Below are 26,033 nucleotides of genomic sequence, written 5' to 3'. Positions count from 1 at the left end.
AGCCCCTACCTTAGCACGCTGGGTGTGCTGGACCTTAGCTCAGGCAGGGATAGACACTCTCCAATTTGGTGCCCATTCTATAAGAGGGGCCATGGCTTCCAAAGCCTTCCAAGTTGGTGTTCGCTTAGAGGACATCATGAGAATGGCAGATTGGGCAGGAGAATCAATATTCAAAGGATTCTACTTAAAACCGGTTGAGCAGCCTGCTTCGATTGTGCTAAGTAAGCTTTGAACTAGAATAATGGGAGCCTCCGGTCTTGACATAGAATAAAGATTTTCCATAATAACTTACTAGAAAGTCTTAATTCTATTAAAGACACGGAGGCAAGCATTATCCCACCCAGCGAAGGAAAGGGTTGCGCATTGCGCTACAGTATTTATTAAGCATTGCAACAGACTGCTGTTTAATGAGATTTCATGCATAGTTATATTCTAATGCAATAATCTTTCCTTCCCACCCCGCAAGGGATCTAGGGTTACCTTTCGCAAGAAGTAATTGTACTTCTGTCTTTGTTTTTTCTTGACAGCTTCTACAGACAAGTCCGGCTAATCAGCTGTTCACTCACCATGCACCTCTCTACGCCGTGCAACCTCTCTGTTAGAAACTCCAAACAACGCGCCAGACTCCCCAAAATATACGAGCCCAGAGCTAGGGATTCCATCCATACCAAACCATCTAATTGGCCCCAGCCCTACATCCTGACCATCCCGTCCAACAAAGGCACAAACCTACCTAAGCCTACCCAAACTAATACTACTACCAAACATAAGTCTCGATCATCAACCTCTACACCTACCACGAGTAAACTTCTTAGCCATCTCGGAGACCTGGCTTCATGCAGCAGCTGGCCCAGCCCTTGCGCTAGCCACCGTGAGAATTTCTCCATCCTCAGAGCAGACAGAATTGATTCTAGAGGCGGTGGCCTCGCTATAATCGCCAAAACCCACCTCAACCTTAAACCTGACAATACCGATCACTACTCATCCTGTGAATTGCTCACAGCCAAACTACCCACCACCAACTCCCAAACCATCACCATCCACCTACTATACAAACCCCCAGGACCTCTAGGCTCCTTTGAGGAAGACCTTAACTCCATCCTCTCTAACAACTCAAAAAATACCTCTCAATGTCTTCTCTCAGGAGACTTTAACCTTGCTTACAATGACCCTAAAGACACCCAAGCGTCAGCCATTAATCACCCACTATCAGAACTAGGCTTCACTCAAAGAGTATCCACCCCCACTCATAACAAAGGGAGAACTCTTGACTGGATAGCAGACCACAACTGCGAGACCTCCATCACTGCCATCCCCCCGCAACCTTGGTCTGACCACCACCTCCTCTGCTTCACACTCGAAGAGGCCAGCCCTATCGCTAACATCTCCCTAGCCTCAGCCATCCCGACTAAAAGCAAGAAAAACATAACTGCGGAAAAACTCATCCCTCTCATTCTACCTACACTGAACCAACTCCCTGCTAACTCCAACCCCCACCATCTGGATGAAAGTTACAACAACAGCATGCGCCTAGCCCTAGAAGCCATCGCACCATTAAAACAGAGAAAACCCAAGCCAATAAAACACCTGAATACTTGTTTCACGGCCCAACTAAAAGCCCTCAGACTAGAGAAACGAAAAAAGGAACAAATTTGGAGACAAAATCCCACTGACAGTAACAAGCTATAATTACATGCACAATCACATAAACAGTTCTGAATAAGAAGTAACTTATCTCTTGCTATGAGCAGCAAAGAAAGAGGAAGTTACTTCTTGTTCAGGACTGTTTATGGACATACACGCACGTCCATTGGAGGAATAAAGACACATGGTCATGGATGCTACATGACCTTTGGAGAGCATCAAGGGAAATGTAGTTTCTGTTTCAACTGGGGAGGTACTATGGACTTGGATTTATTTTGCTATTGTTTAATGTTTGTTTATTATATTTTTTCTCGCACCTTCATTATGAACATGTTGTTATGTGAGGTGCGCCAAAAAAAAAAAAATTCTTGCTGCTGAGCTTTTCCGTTTATATAATAATAAAGGAAGAGAAGCATAATGCTTGCCTCCGTGTCTTTAATAGAATTAATACTTTCTAGTAAGTCATTATGGAAAATCTTTATTCAGCAGACATGAGGCTTGTGTATCCTTATAGTATATGTTTTGAGTCTTATTGGAGCCTTTTTGAGTTTACATCTCATATATATATAAATAGACGAACTAGATCGAAATTGTTAGATTTTATTATATAAATCATAGCATGCTTTTACTATCATGGACAGTGTGTACATACAGAATTTATTTATTTATTGAATATTTGTAAAATGCCTATACAAGAAATGGTGTTTCAAGGGGCCACAAGGTAAAAAAGGTGGAAAGTAAGGGAGAAAGATAACAATGACGGTCCTATTAGGTCTTGTGACATTCAGATCATGCAAGTGCAGTAACGAGAAGTGCGAGGGAGAGTGGGGAAGGGGAAGTGCCAGTCTGCATGAACACAAAGTGCTAGGGTGGGAAGGGAAGTGCAGGGTAAATTGTAGAGATTGCAAGTGAATGGGGTGGAGGTGGAGCGAAGGGCAACAGGAGCTATGTGAGTGCTAAGGGGAGGGCAGAAGGGCAAGTGACAGGAAATTGCATGGGGTGTCGGTGGTGAGGGTCCACATGCTTAGTGCGAGGAGGGGAGGTGGACTGGAAGCAGGGGGCTGGTGCCAGGCAGCCAGTCACTGCGGCAGACGGGGGTGTTAGCAGGGGAGGGGGAGAGTGAAGGAAGAAGAGAAAAGGAGTCTCTTGAGGAGCTTCCGGAACGTAAGGAGATCCGGCTCAAGCTTGAGAGGGGCAGGGAGACCATTCATGATGGAGGCTCCTGTGGAGGAGAGAGATCTACCCCCACTCTCTGCTTAGCAAAGAGTCTGATCTGCAGAGAGTTGGAGCTAGAAGAACAAAGGTCTCTAGCAGGGAGGTATTTAGGGAGAGAGAGTTGGCATGAATAGTTTAATGATTTTAATAATTTATTTTGTTAATTTCGAAACTTTTATGGAGCATATCTGAATAAAGCTGGATGATGATGATGAAAATAAATACAGATTTCAAAAGTATGTCATATACACCTAGGACCAGATTCTCAACACTTTTTTATTTGCAAGTGTGGCAATGTACATCTCCTCTCTTGCTCTAAGAAAAGTAACAGTTCAATTCACAAAGGGCATCTGAATGAGCATGTCTTCAATCTTAGTTGCGCGTATTCCCCTATGCGCAAATAAGTGGGTGTTTCTGGGCATCTTAAAGCGCATCCTGAGATCATAAATGGGATGTGTTTTAAAATGTTCTGAAACAAGGGTCACTTCCCTGTGACTTTTGAAACATGTGCAAGGGAAGGCACAAAACATGACAGGGTAATTTCTGATCCTGTCATCATTTTTTCTTTACGTGGGACAGCCGTGGGTTGAACCGCGGCTGTCACACTAGCTTTTCATCCCTAAAATGGGGATGGATATGCTTTTTTCCCAGTTATTACACCGAGAGGGGCCTTTTAAGGACTGTTTCTTTGAAACAACGTGGTTTCTGGCAGCCTGCCATGCATTGGTGTTGGGAGCGGAGCATGCTCCCGACAACAATATGTTCACGGGGGCTTGACAGCATATTTTAGCGCTACAGCCCAGCCCCTCCAGAAATGCTCAGGTCAGCTTTGTGAATAAGGTCACCTGAGCATTCTTAAAAGCAGAAAGCAGTTAAAATGAAACAATCACATTCTCCACACCCCTTACATCTGCAATGCTTTTTGAGAATCTGTCCCCTACAGACAGGTGCGGAGGTGGCTCCAATGTATTTGCAGCCCTCTTGCAACACTACTTATAACCCCTTCCAGACACATTTCCCTTAATCATATGATTAACAATTCTCATAATTGGGCTTGTTACATTTGACCTCAGTGTAGGACTTGGTTTACCTTGCTACCATAGGTTGTCTTGGACATTTACCTGCAGGCAGACAACAAAAAGGACCCCACCAACCCCCACCATCTTCGGATCTTTAGCAGGGAACTATTTGTACTTTTGACAATGAAGCAAATAAGGAGCTGAAATGGTGCACATTTTCATTGTGATTTAGTTTGCATTTACACATGACTACACATCATTCTAGCACTTTCATCTTTTCCAATTTTAACCTAGTGGTAACTTGCAACTTCTCTCAAGCATTAAAAGGTCTCCTTTCCTTAGATCTGGGCAAATTCCCGCTGGAGGGCTATGGATAGCCCTCTATGGAAAAAAGGTTCTGCAATGAGCGTTTTTTTGCCCACAAATCAGGATCAGTTGATAATCCAACTCTATCTCTGTTTGCCTGTTTTTCCTTTCCCAGTTTCAAGTAGGTGGTAAGTTTAAACCAGTAGCGGCTCATTGATAATGGGCAACGGAGCAGCAACTTGCCGCCCATTCTGCACAAGCCAAGCCACCACAGTGTAAACACTGAATGCTCCTTCAATCGGGTACATTGGTATAATTTTTGCACAGCCAATTTGGCCATATTCTGTTACTGTGGCAATGTATTTTTCACTGGGGATAATAATAAAGCAAACATGATGAGTGTTATTAAGTGACTAATCTGGCCTACATTGGCGCAACTAGTCTCGCCATATACTATTACTGTGGCATGGCATTTTTCTTACTGAGCATCAGTGATAAAGCAGATATGATAGTGTTATTTTGTGCCTCGACCGGCATAATTTGGTGCAGCTAGTCTGGCCATCTACTATTACTGTGGCATGCATTTTTCACTAAACATCAATGATAAAGCAAACATGATAAGTTTTATTTTGTGGCTACACTGACCTACTTTGGTGCAGCCACTCCGGCCATATATTGTTTTAGTGTGGCATGGCATTTTTTGCTGGGCATCAGGTTAAAGACAACATTGTTAGTGTTCCTACGTGGACATAAGGGACTACATTGGCAACGCCAATGAAAGTATGGTCTTTAGTGGGAATGCTGGCAAATATTCGCAGAGGCTGCATAGACATATTTTCTTAAAGTATCATTACTGGCAATATGCGCAAAGCAAATATAAGTACGTTCTTATATGGGAATACTGGCATATATTGGTGCAGCCAGCTTGAAAATGTATGGGTACGGTCAGCATGAAAATCGTTTTTACACTGCTGTATATTGCGGGAAAAAGCATCATGAAATGCTCTTGTGTACTGTTGGTGACAAGTATCTATTGGACATTTTCATAAGTTATTCTGCAAAACGGATTGCAAACTGTGTGGCTATTTATGCAATATTTCACAGAAAGAGTTCTGAAAAATGCACCATTTTAACCCATTATATTAAAAATATTCTTGGGGGAAGAATGCTCCCACCCGCCAAGCTCCCTTGGTTGGTCCAGGCTCTCTTGCTACTCTAGGTCACTACCGTAGATTCGTAGGAAATCTTAAAACACCTCGAATTAAAAAATGAACCTGCCTCCACTGATGAAAACCTGAAGTAGGTGCTTGTCTTTGAATTTCAAGAGGTTGTAAGTTGCTTTTCAGCTCTTTCAAGCTTTAAGAGGGCTGTTCCTGTTTCTGGAATTCCTTCCATTATGTATCAACCATGTTGTTTTTCAGAGATAACGCTCTTTGCACAACGTATCTTGAGGGACCACCATTTGCTCTGGTCTGTATGGAATCTTGAGAGACACCTTTGTTTATTTATTTTTTAATTTTTTATTTGAGATAACTACAGTTTATACACAAGGCACAAACTTTTGTTTCAGAAAAAGTTCATCAAAATCTGCAAAAAAGAGAAAAAAAAAAGAAGAAAAGAAAACCAGTGAAGAGTACAGCGAAATGTCCACGCTGAATTTCATTACGTTCAATCATTTTCTCCCTCATTTCTTACACCAGGAGCATCAATATTCCATAATTTGACCATTCCAGGCAACCGATTTGACAGCGATGTACTGCATTATACGTCTGCTACCAAAATCATGTCCAGATAATTCACAATTGCACAGACAAGTTTTATGTTGTTCCCAGTGATGCTTCTGGACCACCACTCATCCATGTTGTTGTTGAGAGGGGCCAACTTTCCAAGATGTAAAGAACATTGTTTTATTGTCTAGGTGCATTCAATCAGCAGATGTTTCGAGGATTCAACACATAATCCACAAAAACTACAAATATTATCTTTAATACATTTATCTTTTCTCAACCAAAGAATTTCTTTTGTTTTTAGAATATTTATCCAAAACCTAAGGAATTTTTCACGATGATGGCGAGATGGACAGTGCAGTAGATATCGTGCTTGATTGTTTAATTTTTTTGAATTGCTTCCCAGGAATGTTATTGGGTGCATTATTTGACGCTTTTGTTGATTTGCGATCCAAGCCCAATTGTCAAATTTCCTTTTTGCGCATTGCGGCCGGTTTAAGATCTCTTGATTATTTATATCAGCTGCAGCCAAAAATGCCAGTAGTTTACGAAACCATAGGTTAAGTAAATTTTGATTGTTAGGTGCATACTCGTTGGCAAAGATTTGATAGGCCGCTTCCGGAGACTTTAAGGCCATCTTGCGCATTGTCATAATAGAGTTCCAAACCACTCTGCTATGTAGCGAATTTAATGATAATTCGTGTCGCACTATCGTCATTGATGTTGACTGAGGTAGCCTTAACACATGTCGCCAAAAGAGCCCTTCCAGCATTTGTCACGTTTGTTCGGATATATTCCATCCTGCCTCGGCCCCGAAAGTTATGACTGGAATAGCTTTTTGGAGGTAGAATCTTAAAACAGGTTCCAGTGAGAACTTTCCATAGTTTCGATTGATTTTAGCAGCTTGCCGTGCAAGCATAAGCATTTTTGATTTTAGTTCATTGACCCAGTGATGCTCGCAAATAGAGTTGCTGAATTCAATTCCTAAGTATCTTATAGAGTTCACAGAGGCGATGTTAACCTCAGCGATTTTCCATCTGAACGTCTTGTCTCTCTTAGTTTTTAAATTTCCAATTGATACAATGTTTGTTTTTGATGTATTTATTACCAGTTTGTTCGTAGTCATATACTCCTGTAGCCATACAAGCAGGCGTTGTAGACCTATTTGTGTTCTATCTATAAGTACCAGGTCATCAGCATATATGATGCATTTAATCGGTATCCGGTTGATTGTAGGCGAGAAACAAGGAACCTGCTCAAGATGGAGTGGTAGGTCAGCCAAGAATAGTTTAAATAGCTCTGCGGCAAGAGGACAGCCTTGTTTAACACCTTTGTGAGTCCAGATGGTATTGGATAACAGGCCGCTGTTGCTCAGTCGCACTCTAATAGAGGTTTGATCGTGCAGGGCAATTATTGGTTCAAGAATAGATTTCAGACATCGCCATTTTGCCAGTTTTGCCCACAGCAGGCCACGGTTCACGCGGTCGAAAGCCTGTTTCATGTCAATAAAGGCAAAATGAATTTTTCTATTTGCTCTTAAAGATTCCAATTTCAGAATGGTCAAAATTAGCAGATTTACATCCACTCCGAGACCTTTCGTGAAGCCGGTTTAGCGTATGTCCGCGATCAGTGCGACTCTGGCCCAATTAGTTTTTGTCTTAGGTTTGACCCAAATATTTTGCCGATCGTATCCAACAGGGCAATTGGGCGATAGTAGTTTGGATCATCCCAATTGCCCCTTTTATGGATTGGGACGACTATTGCGGTAGTCCATGAATCTGGCAATTTTTTCAGCGCAGCAATTTTAGTGAATAGGTTCTCAATAAAGTGTGCCCACTCACTCGGATGTTTTTTAAGAGCTACGTTTGAAATTAGATCAGGTCCATCTGCGCGCAAGTTTTTTAGTGCTTTTATGGATCTTACAATTTCATTGTGCGACATCTCTACGTCCCATTGCGTATGATCGGCAGTAGTTAGTTGACACGTCGCAATATCAGACTTTTGGAATACTTTGGAAAAATGCGTGTCCCAAGCATCACCAGAGATTGTGTTTGTTAACATTGGAGTACATCTTGAAAGGTCTGTATTCAGGATCCACCAAATTTTGCGAGTATTTCTTGTTAGTAGCAGCTGTAACAATAATTGGGCACGATCCTGCTCAATGACGATTGCATGTGATTTTGCCCAATTTCTATAGATCGCACGTCTTGATTTTGTCGCGACTTTAGCTTCTGAACTTGGAAGGCTTTTTCTTATTGCTCTTAGGTCTTCGCGCAGTTCTTTTTTTGTTTCATGTAACACTTTACTGTATAAGTGTTGATGCGACTGCCCATAATGCCTTGACAATTTTACAACGGAGGTAAAGTCAGTTAACAGTTGAATGTAGTTATTTCCTTGAATAGCTACGGTCTCCTTTAGCCTCATTCCAAGCCCTTGGATCGGTTTTCCATTCAGTCGAAGGCGATGGCCTTTGGAATTTGTTTCCATAGCAATCTGGTGTGAAACATTAACTAGGGTCGTTGCCATCATGCAGCTGAGTTTCAAAAGGCATTGGTTGCTGTGGTTCATTTTCATGACTTGGAGGTTTGAGATCTTGGATTCAACATTTCTCGATACCCAGATATAATCGAGTATGCTGTGCATTTGTTCACAATGCCACGTTGATTTTGCAAGGACATCACCCTTTCTTGAGAGACACCTTCTGGCTCTATTCTGTATGGAAGTGAAACCTTCGCCTGTGGTAAGTGCCATGCTCAAAAAGCATTTAGACAAAAACATAACCTTCTTCCAGAAGGTGACCCGGCTCAAACCCAACCTGGAGATGTATCTGTCTACGCCCTATATCTCTGTGCCATATGCATTCCGGCTTCCAAAGTTTTCAGGAAAACAGTGTCAACTTAAGGGTTTTTAAGTGAGGTGAGATGATATTATTACATATCCTGAGTAGTTTAGTTATTGCTCTGATAGGAGAGAAAACCTTTTTTATTGATGTGATATGTGGGTTCAAGCTTAAAAATTGAAGGATGATCACACCCAAGAAAGGAAATTCTACAATTTGTTCGAGCGGTACACAGTTGAGTGTGACTTCCAATATGTCTTTGTATTTGGAAGATAAACCATTTGTTTGGGTTTGCCCTGATGGAAGGCTAACTTGTTCTTCCTACAGTAAAAATAAACAGAATATGTTCTTTTCTGCAGTACCCGTGGCTCTCAGGCAAAAAAAACAAATCTATATATATATATTTATATATATATATATATAAAACAAAGTTGTGTTGGTTTGTGGGTTTGTATGTGGCATTCTTGAGGATGTAAGTCCTCAAACTGTGAGGTCTGGTGTCATGAATTTGGCATGGAATATTCTTTATTTAATTGCCAAATTAATGCAAAACTTCTGGCTCGATAGGTCATCCAGTTCCCGATATAATTAATCTTTTTTTTTTTTTGGCTTGGGTTTTCAGAATTATTTTTTATGGTGTTACACCGCCATCTACAGGTCTTTTGTAGAAAGTGCTCATCATCGTGCATCGAAGCTGAAACATGATCAACACCTGATTCATTTCTATCGCAAAATTTTGTAAAGGACATCAAATGGAATTTTGCTACAATTTGAAGACGACATAGTTGAATCAGTTGATTTGAATTAGGTTCCATGTTTAACAAAAAGACTTCTTTCTTCTGTATGCTCTCCTTTCATTAATTCTTTAATCCCACAAATATATTTTTACAGAAATGCCATCGAAAAAAGAGAGCAGTATTTAATCCAACCCGAATCAAAACAAATCATCGAAAGCTGAAACATGATCAACATTCTGAAGAAGAAAGATCTCAGAACAATGAAAGTGCTCAAGAACCTGAAGCAAGATTTACTAATCAGAGAATTTGTGCTGCTAAAAACAAAGCAACAAAACTGCTGGAGAAACTGAAACACGACTTGCTGTTAAGAGAATTAGTGCTGCTGAACAACAAAGGAATGAAACTGCTGAAGAAACTCAAGCGAGACTTACTGATCTGAGAATTACAAATTTGAGAATGGACATCCTGGCAAGCTGGGTAGTTAGGCTAGTTGTTAACATAAAACAAAACTGTCACTGGCAAGTTTACTAAATATAGGATGTCTTTTGCAGCTTCCTAAATAGCAGTGGTCGTGCCATTTATGTAAAGGAAAACTAATGTATAAACCAAAGGCTAGCCTTTTTTTCACTCATCGGGGTGTCAAACATTCCAGTGAAAACTTCTCAGCTCGGACAAAACGGACCTGAGAAGAGCTCTTCATGTACAGTTCTCTTACAGTTGTCAAGAGCTTCACTCCCAGCCCCAAACAATTAATTTGTTCCAAAGATTAGATCTCTCTACTAAAGCAAAAGTCTAGAAAAAATTGAGGAGTGTGGCCTAGAGAAATGATATTTGCAATAGCGTACTTAAGCATGTTATGCTGTAATTTAAAAATTTGATGAACAGTTGACAGTCTGATTCTAAACCCTCCTTGGTCTGGATAGAATATTGAGTTTTCCTCCACCCAGGTGTTTACTGTATTAAGATTATCCTTATAAAGATCCTGCAGTCAATGTGTATCAGAGATATCAGTCTGTATAATGGTTTTTGGTTTGTAGAACCCTTCTTGTATAAATTGAAGATAACACTTTTGTGCCAGGATTCAGCAACAATGTTGCATGGTGTGAAATACTTAAATAGATATGGCTGTTAATATTGGTGCCCAGCAATCGCCCACACATTTTTAGGCTTCTAGAGAAGATATGTTCGAGGTTCTGTCTCGTTCCCTTGCACCAAGGTATCTGTAGCCTCCTTGATGATTATGATTAACAGCTCCTCTAGCTCATTCTGCCTCCATTTCCAATGCTGGGCTCTACTGGGCTCGCTTCTTGACTCTGACTGCTGGGAAAAGTTTGAAGAACTGACCCTAACTTCTCAATTGTTGTGACTTGCTTGGTTTCTGAATGGTCCACCAAAGTGTTGCTTGATGTTGACATGGCAATCATTGAAGGTCTGAAATAAGTGGTTTATGCAGTTTTCTTGTGATATGTGTGCTTCAATGAAGGACTTGCTTTCTCATTTCAAACAGGAATGAAACTTGCCCACTTCTATGCTGCAGACAATCTTCTGGAAATGGAGCGTTCCTCAACAAGACTTGTGTGTCTCAGTGAGCAATGCGAAATGCAAGTCTTTGCCGCAGAGGTGGCCTAGGTCAGCGGTCTAATGGCTTTTTTGATTCAGTGGTTTGACTGGTGTCAGTATGATTTTCCTCCCCGCCCCCTCTTTCAGGGGATCATACCCAAATGCTGTTCCAGGCAACGTGCATCAAAGATCCTTGCCGCTCCTTACTGGCCAACCAGGACCTGGCTCTTGGAAGCTGATTGAGCTCACTTGGAAGGACTGACATCTCTCCCAGTCTTTCCAGAGATTCAAACGCAGCATAGAGGGAAAGTGTGCTACCTAGCCCCTCGATCACTGAGCTTAGTTAGCTGATTCCTGAGGAACTGAAACTGGGTCACTTAGGTCTTTCACAGGACGATCTTAAAGTCATAGAGACAGCCAGAAAGCCTGCCATGTGCTCCCAGTATACAAGCAAATGGCCAAGGTTTTGTCATTGGTCCACCAACATAAATATAACTAATTTAAAATGCTCTATTGGTCAGGTGTTAGCTTCCTTGTCTGATTTAGCTAGCTCAGGTTGGTAAGTCAACTTTTGTAGGACATACCTAGTGGCACCCTAACTTCCTTCTGATAGTTATGTCTTCAAGTTCACATCAACTAAAAGATATCACTGCCATTGTTCTGTCTGAATTTTGTGCTGCTTTGGGGAAGCTTTGCACTGCCCTGATATTCACAGGGCATGAAAGTTATATCTGGAATGTATCTAGTCTATCATAGAGGTTGACAACCTGTTTGGTACATATGGTAAAAGCCTCAAAGGCATTTATAGCGTGATGGATAGTAATGTGCATTTAGAAATCGTATTTTCTTCGGAGCAAGCCCATTCCAAAGAACCTACACACACACCCGCACACAGACACACTGTTCAGGCCACCACCATAGTGGTTGTATATCAGAGACAAGTCCTGTGGAATGTCATTGTGAAGGCGGCAATGTGGTCCTCAATGTCTGCTTGGCTGCAAACACTATTGCATAGATGCTAGAAGCAGAGCTACATCTGGTGAGGCATTCCTACAGAATTATTTTGCTTAAGATGGATCCTGCCGGCCAGAGAGGTCATGTTTTTCTCTTTTTCATAAATGGATGAAAGGGTAAGGAAGTAGGAGTAAGAAAAAAGTTACTCACCGAAGTGACTGCTGTTCTCCTAATCCATAGCCCCCTTTGATCCATACATCATCCCTCAATAATAAGATTCCATGATTGCAAATACATCTAATGCAGGAGAAATAGGGACGCTGGGTGTTGACAGTGGGCAGAGTCAACGTGCACTTTGGCCACGCCCTGCACATGCGTGAGCTTTGCTCCCAAATTATAATAGGGAAGAATTGTTTGCTGTCCAAATGTGACACCCCATAAAGTATGGAGGAAATAGAGTATGGACTAGGAGTACAGCAGTCAACACAGTGAGTAACTTTCTTATTTGCATCTGTTTCATAATTCATACGTAACATCATCAGACGGAGTAAAAAGATGAAAGAGGAATTTGGAGAGAAGTAACTAAACACCTGTTTTCAACTTTGTTTCCAAATGAGGTAGCACCATCTAACCCACTATTCAAGCTGAGGCAACATGACTTGAGGTGGCAGGACCTCGGTAGGAGGAAAAATGGGGTTAGACAGGAAGTGGGCCATGGCACCAATTCATAGACCCAGGGGTGGACTGGGAACCAAAAGAGGCCCTGGATATAACTTTTAAAGTGGCCTCATATTACACATTTTCAGCAAGCCCAACCTTTTTCCTATGAGAAATAAAATAGGTCATCCCCCAAAAGAGGCCTAGGGTGCAGAGGCCTACAGGGAAATCTCCATAGTTCCCTATAGGCCAGTCCACCACTGCTTAAACCTCTAAGTTAGTAAAGTGCCGAGAACCATCCTCCAGTAGCATCAGGGAATGACAATATGCTTAATAGTACTATTTAGAGTGCCCCTCACATGTACATGAAAGCAGACATGTTAAAGGCACTGAATGTGTGCTTAGGGAAGAGTGTTGAGGTTATATGCAGTTTCATAATCTTGGGTGATGTCATTATTATGTGCTGCTTTTTACCCCACAATGATGGGTTTGATGAAGATGGGGAGTATTTTACTCACCCTGCGTGCTTTACTCTGATATTTTACAGCTTTTTTGGTGTCCGACACGGCTCGCTCCACGTAGTCCACAGAATGTTCAACGTTGTACTCAATGCGGTCGATCATCTCTCCCTGTGCCGAGAAAGAAGAAAGTGAGCACCTTGACAGACCAGCAATGCCACCCACAGGCTCGGCTTTGATTGCACTAGATTATCTATTTATCGTGCTTTTTTTGAAGATATCAATCTGGCTATCAACATTTGATTAATCAGTTTATTACTCCTTATATCTGTTTTCCCCCCACCACCTTCCATCCACCGACCTCTTTCCACCTCGCTCCAACTAACATCCATCAATGCAGTCATCCCCTCTTATTTAGACCCAACCTGTCCTCTAGCACACTACTCACTCTCACCATTAACTTGCTTGCCTATATCCATCTAACCATCTATCTATCCTCTAACAACTCAAACCCCACAATGTCACCCACCTATTGCTTTTTCCAGATCATACTCCCACCTTCACTTCACCTGAACATTCAATCATCTATCCAGACACTGATGTGTAGAGCAAAGGCCTCTATGCCAATAGACAGCGGTACCCCTCCAACCAGTGTATAATGAGAGCTCACATCCCCCTCTCCTTCACCCCGCCTTACCTGACTCTCCACTAGCATCGCCATGTCGACAAACATATCGTGCAGCTCCCGGATGCTGGTCTCCAACTTGATGATCTCGTTGTGTCGGGTCTCAATCTCGTTCAGCGCCTGCTTTGTCATCTGGGAATCCATTTTGATCTTAAGGCGTAACGGGGATGGGGAAAAAAAGAGAAAGAACATAGTGTCTGTATGATTTATAAAAACACAACGCCCCACCCTAGAAATAACCAATTATGTTAAACGAGAAAGAGAACCTGCCGATCAAAATATTAAAATGGCCAAAAACAGAGTCAGATGCCAGAGGTTGACCAGCCTGCAAGGAAAATGAATGGTTTTCTGAAACAGGTTGTGCCTCAGAATAGATGGTGTTACTATGACAATATCATAGAAATGTCTGACATATGATGCCAGTTAACCCGTAGGCCTTCGAAATGACACAAGTTCATTTACCACTAATTCTGCATTCAGAATGTTAAATTCATAAAGCAAGATATTTCCATCTAGACACTTAAGCAAATGCCTTTGCTGGCTTGAAGTGGTCTCCAGTTCATAATCGCTGACTTAATTCATTGAGGAAGGATCCCAAGTCCCAAAGACAAGGAACATAGTAATGGCTGCCCCTCAGGCAAAGATCTGAATCTGCACTATTTCACTGATAGAGGGCTGATGTGAACAATCATGCATTGCTTACAATTTTTTAAAAACGTCTTTGCCACCTATTTATATATTCATCTCTTCAAAGACATTTAGGTAATTAAAGCTGTGCAACTGAATGCAGTCAGGTTATTCTGGGGTTTGTTGATAGTTATGGCCATGCAATAGCAGAAGATATTCCTTTAAGATCAAGGTAAAAGCCTTAAAGTCAGGAAGGCATAGTATTTGCCATTTGTACCAAATAGAAGTGCTGCTCTTATGTGTCTGATCAGATGACATGCAGAGGAGGAGGAGTCGAGAGTAGTATAAGAATGCAGGTGCATGGTCAGTAATAGGCAGATGTGCTTGTGAAGTGGTGTATTTTGAGGCCTTCCTGGAAATGAAGAAATCTAGAGCAGAGATGTGAGGAATCCCCTGCCTGGCTCTAGGGGAAAGGGTTGGGTATCCACGCGAGTTGGTGCCGCTGCCCGTAAAGCATTGCTGGGCTCGGGTGTAATGCAGCAAGGATAACCATAGCTCTCTTTTATGGCAGGGGCTTCTCTGCAAGGGAATCTGTAACCCTAACCCTTTAAGGGAGCCCCATATTCAGAATGTGTCCTTCAAACCTGACACCCTCCCTTTGTGTGGTAGTTCCTAATTCAGGCATGTTAAATCAGGAGTATATAAGAGTGTAGAAATGCCCCCTCCAATTAAACCTGGAAAATTGCTTTGGGAGGTTCACAGCACTGTGAAACCAGAGAACCAAGATGTGTGAGCTTTCGCATGCAAGAATTCTCTGACTTACTTAGCGTTGCCTGCAAGTGGGGGGTGTGAGGAAGATTCATGGACTGCTCGGTTTCACTGCGGCAGTCCGTTCCCATGCGCGCATGTTACGAAAAGCAAAGGTGGTGGCCAGCTTCTGTAAAAGGCTTGGTCCATGGCTCTGTGCAAGGCGTGTATAAGGTCCTGAACTGCGGTGAAGGTGCAGGGAGGGGAATATTGACCAATCCGGTGATAACACCAAAAAGTATACACACCTGATTATAATAGAATAAGGACAGTCCCTGGAGGTGGGCCAGACCCTTCTATAAAGCATACGCGTTGTCAGAGAGGTGAGAGCATTTGGAGAGGGCAGTAGAAAGAGGATTTTGAAGGCAGGAGTGGAAGGAGGCCAGATAACAGGAGGTGGAGTTGGAGAAAGGGAAAGGAGGCTGGAGGACAGAGGCTAGAAAGAAGGAGGGGGAAATTCAAATCGAGTTGGTAATTCAGGAGGAGACAACAACTGGGGAGGAGGAGACAAGTGAGAATGTTGTGCAGAAGGCAGAGGATGAGAAGAGAGACCAGGAGGCTGAGGATGATCAGAAGAAGAGGGAGACTCAGAGAGGAAGAAAGTACAAGGAGGGGAAGCGTAGTTCAGGAAAACCTGAGGAGAGGGGAGGCAGAGAAGCACAAGGAGTAAGGAGGAGAAAAAACATTGATGAAGAACGATGAGATAAGGTGCAGTCAAGGAAGTCCAAAGCTAGATAGAGAAGACTAGGCATGTTAATTCCTCCTAAAAGGTATCTGAGGAGGGGACAATGTATGAGCATATGGGAGAGCATCAATGAGTCACCAGAAGAGTCAGGTGAAGAACTCATTGGTCGGAGGAAGAGAGACAAAGTAGGGAAGGTTTCCTTAGGTATGACATTTTCCCAAATCATTGAGGAGGAAGGGCTATTGGGAACTACTGTCAGGTCCCCCAGGCCAGAAGTAGGAATGCGATGCTCAACCCAGCCTGCCGATAATCCCAAGTGGCCTAACCCCTGGTGGGAGCTCTAGGGCTTTGGCTTCATGGTATCCAACCTCCCTTCTGCCACTGCCAAGGCCTAATGAGGAATGAAGTAGTACCCTAGTTGGAGGTACATACAATGGTGGCATGTATCAGTCATAGGCCAGACACTTACTTCTGATTCAACAAAGGCTTCTTGGGGTATCAATGTAGTGGAGGGTCAAAACAAAAACTGGGGTAAACTGAGTCATCAAGATAGTTTCTTAACAAGATCTGTCCACTTCCTAGGAACCTTTACTGGGTGGCTGACCAGGTCTTTGTCTCTGGCAAGAGTAAATAATACCAAAAGGTTCTCATTGTCTTGCCAAACCTCGGGAATGGTCCCTCCATGCTGCTTGACCAACAGAAAGAACGTGACTCACATTGCCAGGTGTTGCAATATCTCAGACCTCATGATCCTATTGCTTTCTTAACTGTTCCCTCTCTGGATTTGGGTTAGAGGCTGTCCCGTTGGTCTCTGGTGCAAGTCACAAACCACAAACCAAGGGACGCTGGCTGTCTGGGTGGGCGCAGGTTCTCATTGCGGCCCAGGGTCGTAGGTAGACTGATGATACCATGCTGGTTGTACTGGGTTGGACTTAGGGCCAGGACCCTGAAACGGGGAGGTTTCAAGGCTACTAACATCCACCAATACTCTGTCACTCTCCTCCACTATATCTCGCCCCCCTAGGGTACCTTTTCTATCCCTCTTTCTCTCCTTCTCTCTCCTTGTGCTTCACCTGCAGCTTCTCAATACTTCTCAGTACTCTTCCACATGTTCTTTGCGCCACCTGCCCCAGGCTCACCCTTCAGAGACTTAGGGTTAAGAATGATGACAAGGCGCGCACTCTGGTTCCCAGTCAAGTTTTCCTGCTGTAGCAACAAATTGTCTTCTCCTCCAAACGTTTTCTTGACTCCATCAATCATCAGGGAGGCTCTCTTTCTTTTCCTTTTCAGGCGTGTCTAGTTACATTTCCTTTTCAGGTGTTTCAGGTTCATTCATATTGATGTCTCTAAGGATTCTGGTACTTCTATTCTCACACTTTTTTCAATTGCAGGTGACCGGGAAACAACTCCCTCCTATCAATTAACCTGCTACACCTGAAAAGGAAATGAAGACACGCCTGAAAAGGTAAAGAAATACAGCCTCCCTGAAGATTGATGGAGTCATGAAAACATGCGTTTGGAGGAGAAGTCAAAGCAGGAAAACTTGACTGGCAAAACAGTGCGCTCCTTGTCACTAATTCTTAACCAACATTTTCCAGGAGTTCCGGGCTCAAAAGGCTGCAGCACCAGGGCCATCATGCCTTACAATGGAGAGCCACAAACAATGCTTTCCCCCTCCCCCTGTCAAGGGTAAGATTTGTGATATGGAGGGAGTTGCTTCCAGTCACCTGTAAGACAATTTAAGTGCGGAAAAATACAAGTACCAGAATCCTTAGAGATATTTTAGTCAATTAACCTGCTACACCAGAAAAGGAAATAAAGACACGCCTGAAAAGGTAAAGAAATACAGCCTCCCTGAAGATTGATGGAGTCATGAAAACGTGCGTTTGGAGGAGAAGTCAATGCAGGAAAACTTGACAGGCAACAGAGTGCGCTCCTTGTCACTAATTCCTAACCTTCAAAGACTTAGGGCTTGCAGTACTCGGCTCTACCACCTTAACCTCATTACCACCTCCTGGTGGAGCCCCTTATCTACTCTCCACTCAGATTTCTCTCCTCTGCCCTTTTACTGATCTTCTTCATCCCTTCCCCCTTTTACCTCCTAGCACCCAACTTACTGGTGTTCTGTCTGCTTTCCTCCACTCCACTCTTATCCAGCTACTGCTTCTGCCTCTTAAAGTTCCTCCTACACACCTTTCTCTCTATGCACATCCTACTGCTCTCGCCCAAAGAGGTGCCTACTCTCCTCATCTCCTCTCTTTTCACCCTTCTCCAGTAGATGTTTCTCCTCCACTCCTCTCCTTTCACCTTTCTCCTCCCTCCACAGTCTGGCCTCCTACTGTCTTCACTTGTTTTCTCCTCCAACCTCCTCTGCTTGCATTCCTTCTCCAAACAACAACCCCATTTTGTTCAGCTCTTCCGCTTAAATAGGGTCCTGCCACTGAGCTGCCAGCTCCATGTAATCGGTCTCCCTCCTTTGTGCGTGGTCTTCAGACTGATGTTTTTTATCTGTGTGATCCAGCTCATTTGCAGACTAAACGTCTTTTTGTTTGTAAACAGTGCTCCATAGTCCTGCCTCGCTTGTAATTTCCAGCTACATGAGGAATTAAAGTCTCAGCATGGTAAACAGAGCAGTCATGGTGGGGTTGGCCAGTGGATCATCCCCACTTTGCCCCTCGGTTCAACATTAAGGGGCGGGGTTGGCATACAGCTCCCTTGACACCCGAACATCACCCCAAGAGATAGGGAGGCAACTTCTCGTACAGTCTAGAAATCTCATGCCCCCCTTCCGATATATCATATATTGCCTCTAGGATAGCATCTGGTTCTTCTGCCAATACTGTTTCAGGCCATGTTTTCCGGATTCTCTGCACCATTCTATGATATGTAATATACTGGCCCGTATGAAACCCTGTTTCCTCCCCAAGCACTTCAAAATCCTTAATGGTCCCCTCTTGCCAGATGTCCCCTAACGTTACCAGCCCCACCGATTCCCAGTGGGTCCTGATTATCACCCTTAGCTGCTTATCTTCCCTTGCCAATGCAACCAGTGGTACCTGTGGGGAACATGGGAATGGGTTCTCCATCATCCGGCATGGCCAACGCCACATCTCCCAACCAAGCATCATCATCCTAGGGCGCTCTCTCATTTCTGACTTGGGCAGCCAGATCATCTCTCTTAAGTGAAATGGGGTGCAATCATGTCGAAACAATCTAAATTCAGGGGTCACTTCATCTGAGAGCCATTTGGCCACATATTGTAGCTGGCTCGCCACATAATACACCTCAAAATTAGGCAGTTTTAGCCCCCCTTTTTCATAAAAGTTCTGCAGCTTCCATATCGCCACTCTGTTCCGGGTACCATGCCACAGGAAATCTCTACACATACTGTTCAGTTTAGCAAAGAACTTCTTGGGTATCAAGTATGGAATATTACTGAAATAATGCAGGAGCCTAGGTAGGACCACCATCTTCAGCATTGCACCTCGTCCCATCATTGCTAGGGGCAACTTCACCCAGAAATGCATACACTTCTCGATTTTCACAATAGCTACCTCAGTATTGTGCCTATGTTCCTCTTCGACCGTATGGTACACGTCTATCCCAAGGTACCGGAAAGTACTAACCGCCCATGGTATTTGTAACACCGGTAACCGTCTCACAGGGGTCCCCTTATAGCTGCCCAATGGAAAAATACTACATTTTTGCAGATTCACCACTATCCGAGACAGCCCCGCATACCTCTCCATCACCTCCAGGATGTACTGGAGATTTTCTTCCGGGTACCTTAAGTACAGCAACAAATCATCTGCATATAAGAAGATCAGGTGTCGTTCCCCCCCCACCTCGATACCCATCGTATCATATTATTGTCTGAGGTATATTGCTAGGGGTTCCAGGGCTAATATGTAGAGCATCGGGGACCAAGGACACCCCTGCCTGGTGCCTCTACTAAGTTGCCACCTCTCGGATATCACCGATCCCGTTCTAACTCTGGCCAGCGGCTCACTATATAGCATCTTTGCCCACCTTATGTAACTGGGCCCCATTCCATACCCCTCTAGGGCCACCAGCAGCCATGGCCACTTGACTGAATCGAAAGCTTTTACCGCGTCCAAGGACACAATCGCCATTTTGCCTTCAGTCTTACTACCCCATTCCACAACCCGTTGGAGTCGCCTGTGATTATGAGTTATATTCCTATTTGGGACATAGCCAGTCTGGTCGGGGTGTATTAATTTGCTAATTACTCTTCGCAATCTGTTTGCCAAGACAGCTGTCAATATCTTGCTGTCTTGGTTCAACATCGACAAAGGTCTGTAAGAGCCACAGCTATGCTCAGGTTTGTTGGGTTTGGGAAGCGGTATTATGATCGCCTCTCTGAGTGATTCCGGCATCCGTCCCACCTCAAACGCTTCATTGAGCATTTCTAACATTGGAGGGAGCACTTCCTCTCTATATACTTTATAAAATTCACTCAGGAACATCCTGTGCAATGCTTTGCCAGCTGGAGAGATGTAATGCAAGTCTGACTCCTATTGAAATGTTATGGAACTGGAAGTGGTAGAGGTAGCAAGAAAGCCTTTTGTGGCTGTTCTAGTTTGCTTCCTGGCAGCCACAAAACCCTCCAAAGAAACTCTGCCTCTAATTTTGTCTGGCACAGGAGGATTGGGGAAAGCTTTTGGAGCTGGTCTTGGCGAGAATATTTAATGATGTTGCTGTCTCTGCACGTTTTCTTCCTTTTTAGCTTTTTATCTGTAGAAGAATGAAAGACCTCAGTACCATCAAAAGGTAAACCCACAGTGCAGTCTGCGTGAATTTGGTAGAGTGCACCCACACTACATGTTGGAGCTGAGGGCCACACCCAGACTGGTAGTGTTGATGTGGTTAACTGAGGTCTCTAAAATAGCTCGTACTGTTTGTTTCATCAACAAGAAGGCCTGTTTTGAATGCTGGCTTTTTTATATGGGGAGGACGTTCTGCAAGCCAGCTGCAGCCAAAAGGGTGTCTGCATTGGCCTGTATATTGTGAAGAGAAGTGTTGGTGAATAACTTGTGACCATAAGCTTTTTAGGAGCTTGTCTTCCTTGCTGAACAATGAGGCAAAAGAAGCAGATGGAACATTGGACCGCGCTGGTCGCTGCAATGACCATTGAGGAGTTGGGTTGAGGTTGAGAAGAGAAGGGATAGGTTGCTTACCTGTAACTCCATTTCTCCAGCATTGGTATCTTTCATAGATTCACATGCTACGAATATTCTCTGTTGTCAGGTCGGGAATCCTCGGTTACATGTTTGTTACACTTTCCCTAAAGGAAAATGTTAACACCTTTTGAAACTACAACAGTGCTTACGGTCCCCACCAATGGGACCTCCATTATGTAGCTCCACCTCTGCAGCCTCCCTTCAGATTTTAACCAGATCTTGCTGGGTAGTGGAATGGTAGAGTGTTTGTACCACTGGATAAGGCTGGAGGGTGCATGTGAATCTATGAAAGATACCAATGCTGGAGAAATTGAGCTATAGAAAGAACCTACTCTCTTCCCCAGCATTGGATCTTTCACAGATTCACATGTTGTGAATAGAATACACAGCAGTATCTGCTTCTGTTTGGCAGTGAAAGCAGGTAAAAACATAGAAACTGAACAGTAAATTAACGTAACCCCTGCAGCTGCAGGGCATACCTTATTGGAAGAGATACTGTAGGACCTCCTTTCCCATCTGTGCGTCTGCTGAATGCTGACTCTGCAGGCAGCAATTCTTTATGAAGGAGTGCGGTATGGCCCATGTGGTTAGGGAAGCAGCAGTGGCTCTTGTGGAGTGTGCTCGGACTGTTGCCCATAGAGGTGTATTGGCCTTTGCATGGCAAAAAGAAACAGCAGCAGAGATCCACCTGGATCTGCCCTGCTTTGTGATTGTGTTACCTTTACTTGAGGGGCTGCATGCTACAAAGAGTTGAGTGGAGGTGCAGAAGGACTTATTCGGGTACAAATAGTATTTAGGGCCCTCTTTACATCTAAAGAGTGTAACAAGGTTTCCTCTGGTGTTGTGGCATTTTGAAAAAGGTAGGATGAGTGATGGTTACATTCTTGTGAAACTCAGAAGGGATCTTTGGGACAAAGTGGGGGTTGGTGCAAAGTACCACTTTGTCTTTTCCAAACCTTAGGTATGGTTGGTCTATTACTGGTGCTTGTAAATCCGATACTCTTCTGGAGGATGTAATGGCCATCAAGAATGCAACCTTCCATGAGACAAACTTTATGAGCGCAGAAGCAAATGGTTCAAATGGTGACTTCATGAGCTCTGCGAGGACTGTATCTAAACTCCATTCAGGTGGCATTTTCCTAGCTGGCGGGAAAGAACAAAATAATCTGTGCAGAAAATGCTTGACGAGTCTGTCGCTGAAAAATAAATCTAGAAACGGCTACGAGGTGCACTTTGATGGAAGAGGTAGAGAGTCCACTTTTAGCTAAGGACAGCAGATATGGGAGTATTTTTTCTGGTTACGCGAATAGGAGTTGCAGATTGTGTTGTTGCATATACCTGTTACAAAAACGTTTCCATTTAAGAACGTATGAGTGATTGCTGGAGGGTGCTCTTGCAAGTATGTTCTTGCATTCTTGCGTGATGTTCAAATGTCCAAACTCCCTGAAATCAGGAGCCATGCTGCTAGCTTGAGCGATTGGGGTTTGTGATGTAGAATAGTGCTGTTGTTTTGAGACAGTAGATTGGCGTGGGCACCGAGGTGAATTGGCTTCTCCTTGGACAGCTGAAGCAAGTCGGAATACCACATCTTCTGTAACCAGTTGGGTGCTATTAGGATAACCCGAAACGGGTATGCCTGTATTGTTTGGACTGTCTTGTGGATTATTGGTATCAGGGGCAACACGTAGGCAAAGTTGTTGGTCCATGGGGAAGAGCATGTATCTCTGAGAACCCCTTGTTGTGGAGTTATGCTTGTGAACTGGTGACATTTTCTGTTGTTCCTGGTGGCAAACTAATCTATGGATGTTCAGCCCTATGGAGTGAACACCCTGTTTGACTGTCATGGAATTCACACTTGTGGCACTGGGCATTAGCTCTGCTTAGGCTGCCTGCTACTTGGTTATGTATTCCAGGGATGCGCTTGAAGCGATATGTTGTTGGGAATGGCCCAATTCAAAATCTTTTGTGCTTCCTGGGATAAGGTTTTTGACCTTGTTCCTCCCTGCTTTCTGATATAATGCATTGTGGTGGTATTGTCCTTAAGAATCCTCAATGTGGAGTTGCTTATGATCGGCAGAAACAATTTTGGTGCCCAACAGACTGTTTAGCTCCAAAATGTGTATGTGAAGAGATGCTTCTTGGGGTGTCCAGAGACCCTTGACATGAATGGAGCTGTTGTGTGCCCCATAGCCCGACAGGGAGGCGTCTGTGACTAGCGTGTTCTGGGGTATTGACCCTTAAAATGGTTTTCCTTGTGTTATGTTGTGTCTGTTGGACCACCACTGGAGCTTGTTTGTTAGAGGGAGTGAGTTGGACTCTGTCTTTCCAAGAGCCCTTGATTTGGGACCACCTGGTGGTGAGAAATTATTTCAGGGGCTTCACGTGTAACCTGCAGTGAGGAATCAGAGGGATGCAGGATGACATGGTGCCCAGCAGCCCCATGGATTTGCCGGCAGAGATCAGTTTCCGTAGTGGAAAGGTTGCAACCAAGGCTGAGCACTTGGACCTTTCCCGACAGATGGCCACACCAAGGCCTCTGCTGTGGAGAACTGTGCTCCAAAAACCATTAAAGTTTTGGAAGGCTTTGTGCAAGATTTTGTAAGGGTCTGGAAGTAGGAGACAGGCACAGAAGTGTTTGCTTGCACAATTATATTCAAAGTAAATGTAAAGGAGGGAATTGGGAAAATGCCTCGCTAGTCCTAACCTTAAGAGGGGTTTCCCATTCTCAACAAAACAAACTAATATCTCTATCAGAATGTAAAAAATAGATTCCAAGATGGCGGCGATGGGAAGCGGACATGTGTGAGAGTCGCTCCGTCCCCCCATTAAGGCCGCATCAGAACAGCACAACAAAGAAGCGGAAAACATCCACCCACATTCGATATCAGCAGCGGGCATCAAACGCATCGGTCGGCGAAGATTGAAGTGGGCGGAGCTAAGTAGCCCAAGCGCAGAGATGAGCCCCGTCGCACGTGACTCCTTGAAGTCGGGACACGCCACGGACCTCAGCGCAGGAGCGCCGCCCCAAGACACGGACCGGAGTGGCCCCGGGAACCTCCAAGCTGGAAGACTCGACAGCGGCCACAACTCGAGGCAGACTCCCTCGCACGCACACGAAGCAGTGGGCCTCGCCAGCAGCAGAAGGGGTCCCGAATGCAGGAGGGAGAAACGGGAACGTATCACCCCAAGCAGGAGAAGCGACACGACCCAGCCGAGGACAGCCCTGAGACGCTGGGAGGATCGGAGCCAGGAGAACACGACAGCTCGAGCTCCACCCCCAGGCAGAAGAAGCGACCCGGCCGTGCAGCAGACAGGCTCGAGACGACGGTGGACGGGAGCCGTGGACAGACTACAGACTGAGAAAGGCGCTGCAGGTGCAGACCATGTGGGCAGGATATCGTCAGCAGCCCAGAGGGAGCACCCACATGCAGTGATATGGAGGACGTCCCTGGCAGCCGGCAGCCACTCTTCCAGGTACGCGGTGCAGAGGGCAGTGGGGGCCAGGTTTAACTAACAATAGTAGAGGCCTAAACAGCTAAGAGCCCCCCCACACCCTACACCAGACCTCACCGGACCCAGTTGCTTAACCCCTCCACCCAGCGGGGGGCCAGCGTGACCAGTGGGACTTGTTCCCTCCCCCATTCTCCCTCAATACAGGAGTGGGCCACCTCCAGCAATACCGTGGGGAGACAGATTAAGGAGAGCTCTGCAGTAAACACCACAATAACTCCCCAAGGACCACACTCCGACACGGAACGGAGGCCCTTCACATTAAGATAGAGGGTGAGAAACAAACACCGGCAACCCCCCCTAGAAACCCTCCCTAACAAAGAGAGCTGAGGTGGGCAACAGGGACTCTAAGAGCACCAACAAGAGGCGTGACCCCACCCTGCAGGACTTGCAAACGCCAAGTGGAGGCAAAATAGGGGCTAGCCAATACCCCTTCACTGCCCTGAGGGATCAATCAGGGGAGCAGGCCCCCCCAAAAGGCTGAAGGGCAACAGAATTGATAAGATAGACGAATCTTACCAGCACCTATGTCAAAATCCAGGGGGAGGGCAGCGCAACAGGACCAACAAGCACCACAGAAGAGAGGGGATCAGAGCCTAATGCAACTGTGGGGGCCAGAACACCCCAACCCATCCACATCCACTAGAAAAAAAGACCCAAGAGGTCCAACCCATGACAGAGATCATGGACTCGCTGGACCCTGACATGGCAACCAGGGAAGACATGAAATCGTGGTTCAGGGAGTTCCAGACGCAATTTCTAGCAACAACACAGACACAATTCGAAGCCATGAAAAAGGACATGCGAACAGCTATGCAAGAAATAAAAACGGACATCACGAATCTGGGAGAAAGGGCGGATACCCTGGAAAAAATAACCCAAAACCTCGATGAGAAGGCACAACAGAACGCAGAAGTTCAAGAACAACTCCTGTCTCGTACTCACAACCTTGAATTACAGTGCGAGGATCTTGAAAATAGACCACGTAGATCGAACATAAGAATAAAAAATATGGCAGAAACGGTGGAGGGCAGAGACCTGAAAGAAGCAGTACAACAGGTCTTTAAAGAGATCCTGGACGCAATGGAGGATGAGGAAGTAGGAACTGAGAGGGTCCATAGAGTAGGTCCAAAGAGGGTGGGAGAACCAGGCGCGGGGCCAAGAGACGTTCTAGCGGCCCTCTCCTCATTTCCCCAAAAAGAGCAGATTTTACGGAAAGCCAGGACTATGGAACACATCAGGATGAATGGGGAGGAGGTACAGCTATATCAAGATCTGGCACAGTCCACACTACCGAAGCGCAGAGAAATGGGCCCAGTGGTGAAAACCCTAATGTCAAAACAGATCAGATATATAAATGGACATTCCCCTTCGGGCTCCTGTTTACATGGGAAGGTAAGCA

The 26,033-nt window shown here is 44.6% G+C and overlaps 1 protein-coding gene across 1 annotated transcript in view; it reads right to left on the bottom strand.

Moving 5' to 3' along the window:
* Positions 1 to 26,033, bottom strand: part of LOC138580963 (syntaxin-1B) — a 509,119-nt gene that overhangs the window by 70,903 nt on the left and 412,183 nt on the right. Inside the window, exons 8-9 of the mRNA XM_069651921.1 lie at positions 13,814 to 13,951; positions 13,177 to 13,287 (exon numbers count right to left, since the gene is read on the bottom strand). Coding sequence (XP_069508022.1) covers positions 13,177 to 13,287; positions 13,814 to 13,951 — 249 coding nt within the window. The remainder of the gene's footprint in view (positions 1 to 13,176; positions 13,288 to 13,813; positions 13,952 to 26,033) is intronic.

The sequence above is a fragment of the Ambystoma mexicanum genome, chromosome 3p, assembly GCF_040938575.1.
Source record: "Ambystoma mexicanum isolate Mex_15411 chromosome 3p, UKY_AmexF1_1, whole genome shotgun sequence".
Taxonomy (NCBI): domain Eukaryota; kingdom Metazoa; phylum Chordata; class Amphibia; order Caudata; family Ambystomatidae; genus Ambystoma; species Ambystoma mexicanum.
The sequence above is the reverse complement of the archived record's forward strand: the minus strand, read 5'-3'. Positions and strand labels throughout refer to the sequence as shown.